Below are 12,920 nucleotides of genomic sequence, written 5' to 3'. Positions count from 1 at the left end.
GCTCTTTAATTTAATACCCAGATGCTGTCAGACACACTTTATCTTCCAGTGAACCTGATTTAATTATTTATTTGATGACAGTTTGTTTAACTTTTTTAACAGAAAGGCAGAGTATTATTTAAATGGTGATAGATTGGGGAATGTTGATGTACAAAGGGACCTGGGTCTCCTTGTACACCAGTCACTGAAAGCTAACATTCAGGTGCAGCAAGCAGTTAGGAAGGCAAATGGTATGTTGGCCTTCATTGCAAGAGGATTTGAGTACAGGAGCAGGGATGTCTTACTGCAGTTATACAGGGCCTTGGTGAGACCACATCTGGAGTATTGTGTGCAGTTTTGGTCTCCTTACCTAAGAAAGGATATACTTGCCGTAGAGGGAGTGCAACGAAGGTTCACCAGACTGATTCCTGGGATGGCAGGACTGTTGTATGAGGAGAGATTGGGTCGACTCGGCCTGTATTCATTAGAGTTTACAAGAATGAGAGGGGATCTCATTGAAACATATAAAATTCTGACAGGGATAGACAGACTGGATGCAGGGAGGATGTTTCACCTGGCTGGACGAGGGGGTCACAGTCTCAGGATACGGGGTAGAACATTTAGGACTGAGATGAGGAGAAATTTCTTCACTCAGAGGGTGGTGAACCTGTGGAATTCTCTACCACAGAAGGCTGTGGAGGCCAAGTCACTGAATATATTTAAGAAGGAGCTAGATAGATTTCTAGACACAAAAGGCATCAAGGGGAATGGGGAGAGAGCGGGAATATGGTATTGAGATAGAGGATCAGCCATGATCATATCGAATGGAGCAGCAGGCTCGAAGGGCCGAATGGCCTACTCCTGCTCCTATTTTCTATGTTTCCCGCGGGCCACTGTTGAAGGAAGACTCAGCCTTTCACATCTCCATCTCTTTGTGAGTGAAGGTCCTGAATAAAGTGATGTGGGGAGCGGAGGAAAGAGTGAGAGAGAGAGAGAGAGACAGGGACACACAGAGAAAAGCGGACAAGAAGTGAGACAGACAGACACACACATTGCACACACACACACAGACAGACACGTAGACAGACAGACAGACACACACACACACACACACACAGCCAGATACACACGCAAACAGATACAGGCACTCACACATACACATAACACACCGAAAAACAGCCAGATACTCACACACATGAACATACACACACACACACACAGACAGACACACACCCACGCACACGGAGACACACACACACAGAGACAGACACACACCCACGCACACGGAGACACACACACACAGAGACAGACACACACCCACGCACACGGAGACACACACACACAGACAGACACACACACACAGAGACAGACACACACCCACGCACACGGAGACACACACACACACACACACAGAGACAGACACAATGGTGGACGATAAGGCCTTTAACAGGCTTTTAACACCTCAAGGCTTATGCTCATTTTAATTGATCTGAATGGTTTCACGAACAAGTTGTAAGATTCTCAAAATTCACAGATCCCCCAAAACCCGGAGAAAAACCCTAAAAAAACCTGAGTATGGGAAAACTTTGGCCATTGACTGAAATCCTAAGACGGAAGGATGGGTGAGAGGTCACCAGACGAAATCAACAACACACACGCCGTGGAACTTTGGAGAATTAATGCTTCAGACACGTCTCTGTTTTAATGCAAAACTGACAGCAGGTGGTCGACACGCAGCACGAATTCGAAAGGCAGTCGGCCATTGAAAGAGGCAACTGCTCCAGACATGGTGTGGGACCATGCCGTTTGTTTTAATGCAAAGCCGATCAACACCTAGGACGTTGGATACAAAAGGAAGCCTGTATACCAGGTGATCAGCAAATCGGAATTAACAATGACCCATCGGGAGAAGCAATGGCAACATGGGATGAGGGACCATCAAAAAGCCATCAAAGATTCTTAAGGACTTTGTAAGAACTGTTTAAACAGACATGAAGTGTTTTTTTTAAAGTGTCGAAGACACTTTAAGAGAAACATCCACAAGTGGGATGTTCCATAAGAGAAACATCCACAAGTGGGAAAAAAAACCTCTCTCTCTCTGGCTTGCTGGCTCTGGTGGGCTGCTTGTCTTGGCTCTGCCTGTGTCTGGAAAGAAAGGCAGCTTCCAGCAAACAACAAGGAAAGCAGTTCGACAGGGAAGGTCGGCAGCTCCAGAAGCAGGCCGGCACACAAGAAGAAACCAGAGCAACCGCCCCAGTGACCGTCAGACACCTCGTGGCGACAAGGGCCTTACGAAACAACCAACCGAATATTACCACCAACCAACCGGGTAATATTGAGCCACCGCGACCAAAGAAAACCAACTCGGGAGAAAACCGAAGATCCGCAAAGTTTCCACTCTACGATCTATTTCTGACCTACCTCTGGGTGAATTACTGTCAAGGGTTCGTTTGGTGAGCATTATCCCTGGTCCTTTAGAGTCCAACCTAGCTAGTACAGTGGGATTGGGAGGGGTGAGGTATCTTTCTACTGTAATTTCCCTCGTGTGTACTGAAGTGTTCCCCATTTTATTAGTGTTAAGATTGTTGTGTTGTATTTTCTCTCTTGAATAAAGGTCAAAGTTTCTTGCACCAAAACCAGTTGTCTGCTGCACTTTGTCACAACCCCCAAATAAGTCCAAGGTCTCGAACCCGGGGAGTGGGAGAGATTCGGACCGCTCAGTAGTCAGAGGCAAAGCTGACACACACCACCACGCCCGACAAAAATCAGTCAAATTACCAATAGTCTGTCTCTCTGTGTGTTGATGTGTACATGTATTTGTGTGTGTGTCTCTTTCCTTGTGTATGTCCGTCTGTGGATTTATGTGTCTGTCTGTGTGTGTGCACCTCACATTTTCGATGTTTTTCTGAATTGGCCTCCGTCTCTTTTTCTCTCTCTCTCTCTCTCTCACTCCCTCCCACATTATTTCACTCTGGACATGATGCAACAAAGAGATGGGAAAGTGGTCGGTGAATTGTCTTTCACCAGTGGCCCGCGGGAAGCATCTGTGGGGAATGTAAATTTGCTTTCTGTAGCGGTTCCTCGTCAGTACAGTGGGGAGAACCCCCCGCCTGTCACGGGGATACTCACCCCTATAATAACGAGGAACCAATGGAGGAGGTGGATGGACACTCACCACAGATGGCATTAGACATGTTTCAGTTTATTCTATTTAAACTATTTATTTGATAACTTTCCACGGGCCACTGTTGAAGGAAGTCTTACATCTAAATTTCCCATCTCTCTGTTAGATCAGGTCCAGAGTATAATTATGCGTGGAGCGCGGGAGATAGTGAGAGTTTTTCTTTCGTTCATGGGATGTGGGCGTCGCTGGCGAGGCCAGCATTTATTGCCCATCCCTAATCGCCCCTCGAGAAGGTGGTGGTGAGCCGCCTTCTTGAACCACTGCAGTCCGTGTGGTGAAGGTTCTCCCACAGTGCTGTTAGGAAGGGAGTTCCAGGATTTTGACCCAGCGACGATGAAGGAACGGCCGATATATTTCCAAGTCGGGATGGTGTGTGACTTGGAGGGGAACGTGCAGGTGGTGGTGTTCCCATGTACCCGCTGCTCTTGTCCTTCCAGGTGGTAGAGGTCGCGGGATTGGGAGGTGCTGTCGAAGAAGCCTTGGCGAGTTGCTGCAGTGCATCCTGTGGATGGTACACACTGCGGCCACGGTGCGCCGGTGGTGAAGGGAGTGAATGTTTGGGGTGGTGGATGGGGTGCCAATCAAGCGGGCTGCTTTGTCCTGGATGGTGTCGAGCTTCTTGAGTGTTGTTGGAGCTGCACTCATCCAGGCAACTGGAGAGTATTCCAACACACTCCTGACTTGTGCCTTGCAGATGGTGGAAAGGCTTTGGGGAGTCAGGAGGTGAGTTTCTCGCCGCAGAATACCCAGTCTCTGACCTGCTCTCGTAGCCACAGTATTTATATGGCTGGTCCAGTTAAGTTTCTGGTCAATGGTGAACCCCAGGATGTTGATGGTGGGGTATTCGGTGATGGTAATGCCGTTGAATGTCAAGGGGAGGTGGTTAGACCCTCTCTTGTTGGAGATGGTCATTGCCTGGCACTTGTCTGGTGCGAATGTTACTTGCCACTGATGAGCCCAAGCCTGGATGTTGTCCAGGTCTTGCTGCATGCGGGCTCGGACTGCTTCATTATCTGAGGGGTTGCGAATGGAACTGAACACTGTGCACTCATCAGCGAACATCCCCATTTCTGACCTTATGATGGAGGGAAGGTCATTGATGAAGCAGCTGAAGATGGTTGGGTCTAGGACACTGCCCTGAGGAACTCCTGCAGCAATGTCCTGGGGCTGAGATGATTGGCCTCCAAAAACCACTACCATCTTCCTTTGTGCAAGGTATGACTCCAGCCACTGGAGAGTTTTCCCCCTGATTCCCATTGACTTCAATTTTACTAGGGCTCCTTGGTGCCACACTCGGTCAAATGCTGCCTTGATGTCAAGGGCAGTCACTCTCACCTCACCTCTGGAATTCAGCTCTTTTGTCCATCTTTGGACCAAGGCTGTAATGAGGTCTGGAGCCGAGTGGTCCTGGCCGAACCCAAACTGAGCATCGGTGAGCAGGTTATTGGTGAGTAAGTGCCGCTTGATAGCACTGTCGACGACACCTTCCATCACTTTACTGATGATTGAAAGCAGACTGATGTGGCGGTAATTGGCCGGATTGGATTTGTCCTGCTTTTTGTGGACAGGACATACCCGGGCAATTTTCCACATTGTCGGGGAGATGCCAGTGTTGTAGCTGTACTGGAGCACGATTCTCTTGGAAACATTTGCCTGAGGAAGGAGAAAATCTCCGAAAGCTTGTGAATTTAAAATAAAATTGCTGGACTATAACTTGGTGTTGTAAAATTGTTTACAATTGTCAACCCCAGTCCATCACCGGCATCTCCACATCATGACTCTGGAAACCAGGCAGAGTACAGAGAGTGGAGGGGAAAATTGAAGAAGGGCAAAGAGAGAATATGAGAAAAGATTAGCGGGTAACAGAAAAGGGGACCCCAAAAATCTTTTACAAACATATAAAAAGTAAAAGGGTAGTTAAAGGAACGGTGGGGCCGATTAGGGACAAGAGAGGAAATCTTGAGGAGGCAAAGGGCATGGCTGAGGAACTGAAGGAGGACTTTGCATCTGTCTTCACAAAAGAGGAGGGTGGAGTTAATGTCACAGTAGGAGAGGGGGGAGTAGAGATATTGGACAGGATAAAAATAGATAGGAAGGAGGTGTTAAATAGGTTGGCATCAGTCAAAGTTAACAAGTCACCCGGTCCAGACGGGATGCATCCTAGGTTGCTGAGGGAAGCAGGGGGTGGAGATAGCAGAAGCTCTGACCACAATCTTTCAATCCTCCTCAGATATGGGAGTGGTTCCAGAGGACTGGAGGATTGCAAATGTCACACCCCTGTTCAAAAAAAGGGGAGAGGGATCAACCTGATACCTGCAGGCCAGTCCGTCTAACGTCAGTGGTGGGGGAAACTACAACAGACCATTGTCGAGGACAAAATTAATTCTCGCTTGGAGAAGCATGGATTGATAAGGGACGGCCAGCACGGATTTGTTAAAAGCAGATCACGTCTGACTAACCTGATTGAGTTCCAGGGTGAAGGAACAGAGGGTCGATGAGGGGAGTGCAGTAGATGTTGTATAAATGGACTTTCAAAAGGCGTTTGATAAAGTCTCCCATAACGGACTTATTCGGAAAATAGAAGCACATGGGATGAAAGGGACGGGGGTAACTTGGGTACGTAACTGACCAAGGGATAGGAGGCAGAGAGTAGTGGTGAACGGATCTTTTCCTGACTGGAGAGAAGTCTGCAGTGGGGGTCCCCCAGGGGTCGGTATCAGGACCATTGCTTTTCTTGTCACATATGAATGACCTGGACTTGGGTTTCGGGAGTACAGTTTCAAAGTTTGCGGATGATACAAAACTTGGCAACGCAGTAAATAGCGAGGAGGATAGTAACAGACTTCAGGAGGACAGAGACAGACTGGGTGAAATGGGCAGAGACACGGCCGATGCAATTTAATGTGGATAAGTGTGAAGTGATGCACTTTGGGAGGAACAACATGGAGATTCAGTATAATCTGAATGGGACTATTTTGGGGGGGGTTCAAGAGCAGAGGGACCCGGGGGGGCATATTCACAAATCTTCGAAGGTGGCGGGGCAAGTTGATAAGGCGGTTAAGAAAGTGTATGAGATACTTGGCTTTGTAAATAGAGGCAGAGAGTACAAAAGCAAGGGAGTTATGCTAAACCTTTACAAATCACTGGTTGGGCCTCCGATGCAGTATTGTGAACAATTCTGGGCACCGCACTTTAGGAAGGTCGTCAGGGTCTCGGAGAGGGTATAGATGAGGTTTACCAGGATGGTCCCAGGGATGAGGGACTTCAGTGATGCGGAGAGACTGGAGAAGCTGGGATTGTTCTCCTCAGAGCAGAGAAGGTTAAGGGGAGATTTGATCGAGGGGTTCAAAATCATGAGGGGGGGGGGGTTTTGAGATGAACACTTGTACGGTTTGTCCCCTCTGTGATCGGTGCTGTCTCCTTCCACCTGCAAAGGCCGATGATACTCAGTGGTTGGAACGTGGAACTCACCACTACAAGCAGTGGTTGAGGTGAATAGCAGAGATGGATTTAAGGGGGAAGCTCGATAAACACATGGGGGAGAAAGGAATAGAAGGAGATGGTGATAGGGTGAGATGGAGCAGGGAGGGAGGAGGCTCGTGTGGAGCATAAACACCGGCATGGACCCGATGGGCCGAATGGCCTGTCTCTGTGCTGTACATTCTGTGTAATGGTTATATATTTGATTCTGGTATTCAACTGAAGCATCTTTCCACATTGGGGCGAGTCTCAATCTTCGCTGTGTGTGTGTGTGTGCAGTGGATGTATCTGCATTTACCAGGCAGGGAGTCTGGGCACTGAACACTGACATTGGCTGCAGAAATACAGAGTGTTCCCGAGAGGAGTCAGGGAGTGAGTGCAGTGCCCGCCCACAGGGTAAAGAGGCTTTGACTCTGTAACTATAGACACTGGGCGGGGGGAACCGACTCCATTCATTCACTCGGCTCGATTATAAAATTCCCAGCCTTGTTTTCAAATCCCTCCATGGCCTCCTCGCGCCCCCCTCCCTATCTCTGTAACCTCCTCCAGCCCCTACGACCCTCCGAGATCTCTGCGCTCCTCCAATTCTGGCCTCTCGCCCATCCCCCCGATTTTAATCGCTCCACCATTGGCGGCCGTGCCTTCATCTGCCCGGGGCCCGAAGCTCTGGAATTCCCTCCCGAACTCTCTCCGCCTCTCTCTCCTCTTTTAAGACGCTCCTTAAAACCCACCTCTTTGACCGAGCTTTTGGAAACAGTCTCTCCTTATTTCCTCTCTCGAAACACTTCATGATTTTGAACACCTCGATCAAATCTCCCCTTAACCTTCTCTGCTCTGAGGAGAACAATCCCAGCTTCTCCAGTCTCTCCACATCACTGAAGTCCCTCATCCCTGGGACCATTCTAGTAAATCTCCTCTGCACCCTCTCCAAGGCCGTCACATCCTTCCTAAAGTGCGGTGCCCAGAACTGGACACAATACTCCAGCTGGGGCCCTAACCAGTGTTTTATAAAGGGTTTAGCATCACTTCCTTGCTTTTGTACTCTGTGCCTCTATTAATAAAGCCCAGGATCCCAGATGCTTTTTTAACAGCCTTCTCAACTTGTCCTGCCACTTTCAACGATTTGTGGACACACACCCCCAGGTCTCTCTGTTCCTGCACCCCCTTTAAAATTGGACCATTTAGTTTATTTTGCCTCTCCTCATTCCTCCTACCAAAATGCATCACTTCACACTTCTCTGCGATAAATTTTATCTGCCATGTGTCTGCCCGTTTCACCAGCCTGTCTCTGTCCTCCTGAAGTCCGTTACTGTCCTCCACGTTGTTAATTGTCGCAGAATAATTAAGAGGAAAGTTCTTAAAGGCAGACTGCGGGTCTCATAAGTAATCAGTCAACTCTGGTCTAATCCTAGCGACACCAAGGCCTCGCTCGACACACTGTCTGTTTAACACAAAGCTGATTTAATTGACGTATATACAGAATATTCACATCCAGCCCAGTTATCTCGGGGTTGTTAACGTCAGCATCAACAGACCCACACTGCCAGAACGCTCATGGTTCAGTCCTGGATACAATTAACAACAGAATCAGACCAGTGCAGTCAATTGTGAACTCGCTGGTGTGTCAGCAGCCTGGATGAAAGAGCGAATCCCTTCCCGCACACGGAGCAGGTGAACGGCCTCTCCCCGGTGTGAACTCGTCGGTGTGTCAGCAGGCTGGACGACTCAGTGAACCCCTTCCCGCAGACGGAGCAGGTGAACGGCCTCTCCCCGGTGTGAACTCGCTGGTGTTTCAACAGGCTGGACGACTGAGTGAACCCCTTCCCGCAGACGGAGCAGGTGAACGGCCTCTCCCCGGTGTGAACTCGTCCGTGTGTCAGCAGCCTGGATGAAAGAGCGAACCCCTTCCCGCACACGGAGCAGGTGAACGGCCTCTCCCCGGTGTGAACTCGTCGGTGTGTCAGCAGGCTAGACGACTGACGAAACCACTTCCCGCAGACGGAGCAGGCGAACGGCCTCTCCCCGGTGTGAATGCGCTGGTGCGCCAGCAGTTGCCTGGAGCTTTTAAACCTCTTCTGACAGTCAGAGCATCGGAAAGGTCTCTCCTCGGTGTGAACTCGCTCGTGTATCAACAGGTGGGACGAAAGAATGAATCCCTTCCCGCACACGGAGCAGGCGAACGGCCTCTCCCCGGTGTGAACCCACTGGTGGTTCAGGAGGGTGGACGACTGAGCGAACGTCTTCCCGCACACGGAGCAGGTGAAGGGCCTCTCCCCGGTGTGAACTCGCTGGTGCGTCAGCAGGTGAGTTGACCGAGCGAATCCCTTCCCGCACACGGAGCAGGCGAACGGCCTCTCCCCGGTGTGAACTCGTCGGTGTGTCACCAGGCCGGACGACCGAGTGAACCCCTTCCCGCAGACGGAGCAGGCGAACGGCCTCTCCCCGGTGTGAACTCGTCGGTGTGTCACCAGGCCGGACGACTGAGTGAACCCCTTCCCGCAGACGGAGCAGGTGAACGGCCTCTCCTCGGTGTGAATGCGCTGGTGCGCCAGCAGATCCCTGGCGCTTTTAAAGCTCTTCTGACAGTCAGAGCATCGGAAAGGTCTCTCCTCGGTGTGAACGAGCTCGTGCGTCGACAGGTGGGACGACAGTTTGAACGTCTTCCCGCACACTGAGCAGGCGAACGGCCTCTCCGCACTGTGAACACGCTGGTGGATCACCAGGCTGGACGAATGAGCGAACCCCTTCCCGCACACGGAGCAGGTGAACGGCCTCTCCCCGGTGTGTCTGCGTTGATGCATCTCCAGCTCGGAGGGGTAATTGAATCTCCTCCCGCAGTCCCCACATTGATGGGGTTGGTCCTCGGTGTGAGTGCGTCTGTGCCTCCTCAGGCCGGACGATCCGCTGAATCCTCGTCCACACACGGAACACTCGTACGGTTTCACGGCGCTGCGATTGGCACTTTCCCCTTCCATTCTCGCAGGCCGACGATACTCGGGTCCTGATGAATCGAGTGACTGTCAGATCTTGACGTGACGTTTGCTTCGAGATTCCCGCCTGCAAACCCTCCGCTTGTAACACCCCGTAAAACAGGTTCGCGGAAGTATTTCCTGTAAGCAGAGGTGGGAAATTCAAAACGGACAATTTTCTACCTTACGTTCTTCTTTATCGTCCCTCCAAAACCGCTCTCCCTCCTCTCCGTGTTCTCGTTCGATTGAAATCAAGTTCAGTCGCCATGTCACCGTCCCTTTAACCCCTGCCACAGACATCGAGACAATGTCCCTTTAAAACATCTGGCACCCTGCCAGGTAAGGAGGCGCACTGTCCCTTTAATTACAAACGGGGTTAAAAAAGGGGGACGGGGACCCTTTAACTGCCACAAATACTCCCAGAGAGAAGAGACGGTCTTTGTCCCTTTCACTGCTGACAAAATGTTGGAATGTTTGCCTGACACACACACACACACACACACACACACACACCAGGGCTCTTCAATCCGGGTTTAAAATCCAGAACAGAAAGGTGCAGTTTTTTAAATCATCGATTTAGAAAAGATTCTCCATTAAATTTATGCATTAATCTGTTGAAAATAAAAGGAATGAACACTCACAGCCTCCCTGCTCCTGCCCCTTTACCAGCTGCTGCAGACAATGGAGGGAGAGAGAGAGAGGAAGGAAGAGAGAGAGAGAGAGGGGGAGGGAGAGAGAGAGAGGGGGGGGAGGGAGAGAGAGAGAGGGGGAGGGAGAGAGAGAGAGGGGGAGGCCTCCATGCACCGACATCACCTGGACAAGTCCCGCCCCCACCTGCTGGCTCCGCCCAACCGATATCCACCCGCCCCATAGGCCGTCAGCTCACGTCAATCACATGACTCATCCCTGTTACCATTCCAGGAAATCTCCTCTGAGGTCCCTCATCCCTGGGACCATTCGAGTAAATCTCCTCCGCACCCTCTCCAAGGCCGTCACATCCTTCCTAAAGTGCGGTGCCCAGAACTGGACACAATACTCCAGCTGAGGCCTAACCAGTGTTTTATAAAGGTTTAGCATCACTTCCTTGCTTTTGTACTCTGTGCCTCTATTAATAAAGCCCAGGATCCCAGATGCTTTTTAACAGCCTTCTCAACTTGTCCTGCCACTTTCAACGATTTGTGTACACACACCCCCAGGTCTCTCTGTTCCTGCACCCCCTTTAAAATTGGACCATTTAGTTTATTTTGCCTCTCCTCATTCCTCCTACCAAAATGCATCACTTCACACTTCTCTGCGATAAATTTTATCTGCCATGTGTCTGCCCATTTCACCAGTCTGTCTCTGTCCTCCTGAAGTCCGTTACTGTCCTCCACATTGTTAATTGTCGCAGAATAATTAAGAGGAAAGTTCTTAAAGGCAGACTGCGGGTCTCATAAGTAATCAGTCAACTCTGGTCTAATCCTAGCGACACCAAGGCCTCGCTCGACACACTGTCTGTTTAACACAAAGCTGATTTAATTGACGTATATACAGAATATTCACATCCAGCCCAGTTATCTCGGGGTTGTTAACGTCAGCATCAACAGACCCACACTGCCAGAACGCTCATGGTTCAGTCCTGGATACAATTAACAGCAGAATCAGACCAGTGCAGTCCATTGTGAACTCGCTGGTGTTTCAGCAGCCTGGATGAAAGAGCGAATCCCTTCCCGCACACGGAGCAGGTGAACGGCCTCTCCCTGGTGTGAACTCGTCCGTGTGTCAGCAGCCTGGATGAAAGAGCGAATCCCTTCCCGCACACGGAGCAGGTGAACGGCCTCTCCCCGGTGTGAACTCGTCCGTGTGTCAGCAGGCTGGACGACTGAGTGAACCCCTTCCCGCAGACGGAGCAGGTGAACGGCCTCTCCCCGGTGTGAACTCGCTGGTGTTTCAACAGGCTGGACGACTGAGTGAACCCCTTCCCGCAGACGGAGCAGGTGAACGGCCTCTCCCCGGTGTGAACTCGTCCGTGTGTCAGCAGCCTGGATGAAAGAGCGAACCCCTTCCCGCACACGGAGCAGGTGAAGGGCCTCTCCCCGGTGTGAACTCGTCGGTGTGTCATCAGGCTGGACGACTGACGAAACCACTTCCCGCAGACGGAGCAGGCGAACGGCCTCTCCCCGGTGTGAATGCGCTGGTGCGCCAGCAGTTGCCTGGAGCTTTTAAAGCTCTTCTGACAGTCAGAGCATCGGAAAGGTCTCTCCTCGGTGTGAACTCGCTCGTGTATCAACAGGTGGGACGAAAGAATGAATCCCTTCCCGCACACGGAGCAGGCGAACGGCCTCTCCCCGGTGTGAACCCACTGGTGGTTCAGGAGGGTGGACGACTGAGCGAACGTCTTCCCGCACACGGAGCAGGTGAAGGGCCTCTCCCCGGTGTGAACTCGCTGGTGCGTCAGCAGGTGAGTTGACCGAGCGAATCCCTTCCCGCACACGGAGCAGGCGAACGGCCTCTCCCCGGTGTGAACTCGTCGGTGTGTCACCAGGCCGGACGACTGAGTGAACCCCTTCCCGCAGACGGAGCAGGCGAACGGCCTCTCCTCGGTGTGAATGCGCTGGTGCGCCAGCAGATCCCTGGCGCTTTTAAAGCTCTTCTGACAGTCAGAGCATCGGAAAGGTCTCTCCTCGGTGTGAACGAGCTCGTGCGTCGACAGGTGGGACGACAGTTTGAACGTCTTCCCGCACAAGGAGCAGGCGAACGGCCTCTCCGCACTGTGAACACGCTGGTGGATCACCAGGCTGGACGAATGAGCGAACCCCTTCCCGCACACGGAGCAGGCGAACGGCCTCTCCCCGGTGTGTCTGCGTTGATGCATCTCCAGCTCGGAGGGGTAATTGAATCTCCTCCCGCAGTCCCCACATTGATGGGGTTGGTCCTCGGTGTGAGTGCGTCTGTGCCTCCTCAGGCCGGACGATCCGCTGAATCCTCGTCCACACACGGAACACTCGTACGGTTTCACGGCGCTGCGATTGGCACTTTCCCCTTCCATTCTCGCAGGCCGACGATACTCGGGTCCTGATGAATCGAGTGACTGTCAGATCTTGACGTGACGTTTGCTTCGAGATTCCCGCCTGCAAACCCTCCGCTTGTAACACCCCGTAAAACAGGCTCACGGAAGTATTTCCTGTAAGCAGAGGTGAGAAATTCAAAACGGACAATTTTCTACCTTACGTTCTTCTTTATCGTCCCTCCAAAACCACTCTCCCTCCTCTCCGTGTTCTCGTTCGATTGAAATCAAGTTCAGTCGCCATGTCACCGTCCCTTTAACC

At 51.3% G+C, this 12,920-nt stretch overlaps 1 protein-coding gene across 1 annotated transcript in view; it reads right to left on the bottom strand.

Moving 5' to 3' along the window:
• Window positions 1-8,083: 8,083 nt before the first annotated feature.
• Window positions 8,084-12,920, bottom strand: part of LOC137310358 (zinc finger protein 721-like) — a 10,947-nt gene continuing 6,110 nt past the window's right edge. Inside the window, exons 3-5 of the mRNA XM_067978206.1 lie at window positions 12,823-12,920; window positions 11,228-12,666; window positions 8,084-9,660 (exon numbers count right to left, since the gene is read on the bottom strand). The exon at window positions 12,823-12,920 is cut by the window's right edge and continues 1 nt beyond it. Coding sequence (XP_067834307.1) covers window positions 8,245-9,660; window positions 11,228-12,666; window positions 12,823-12,920 — 2,953 coding nt within the window. The 3' untranslated portion in view covers window positions 8,084-8,244. The remainder of the gene's footprint in view (window positions 9,661-11,227; window positions 12,667-12,822) is intronic.

The sequence above is a fragment of the Heptranchias perlo genome, unplaced genomic scaffold (assembly GCF_035084215.1).
Source record: "Heptranchias perlo isolate sHepPer1 unplaced genomic scaffold, sHepPer1.hap1 HAP1_SCAFFOLD_244, whole genome shotgun sequence".
In the NCBI taxonomy this organism is placed as follows: Eukaryota; Metazoa; Chordata; class Chondrichthyes; order Hexanchiformes; family Hexanchidae; genus Heptranchias; species Heptranchias perlo.
This window is presented reverse-complemented; position numbering and strand designations above follow the sequence as displayed.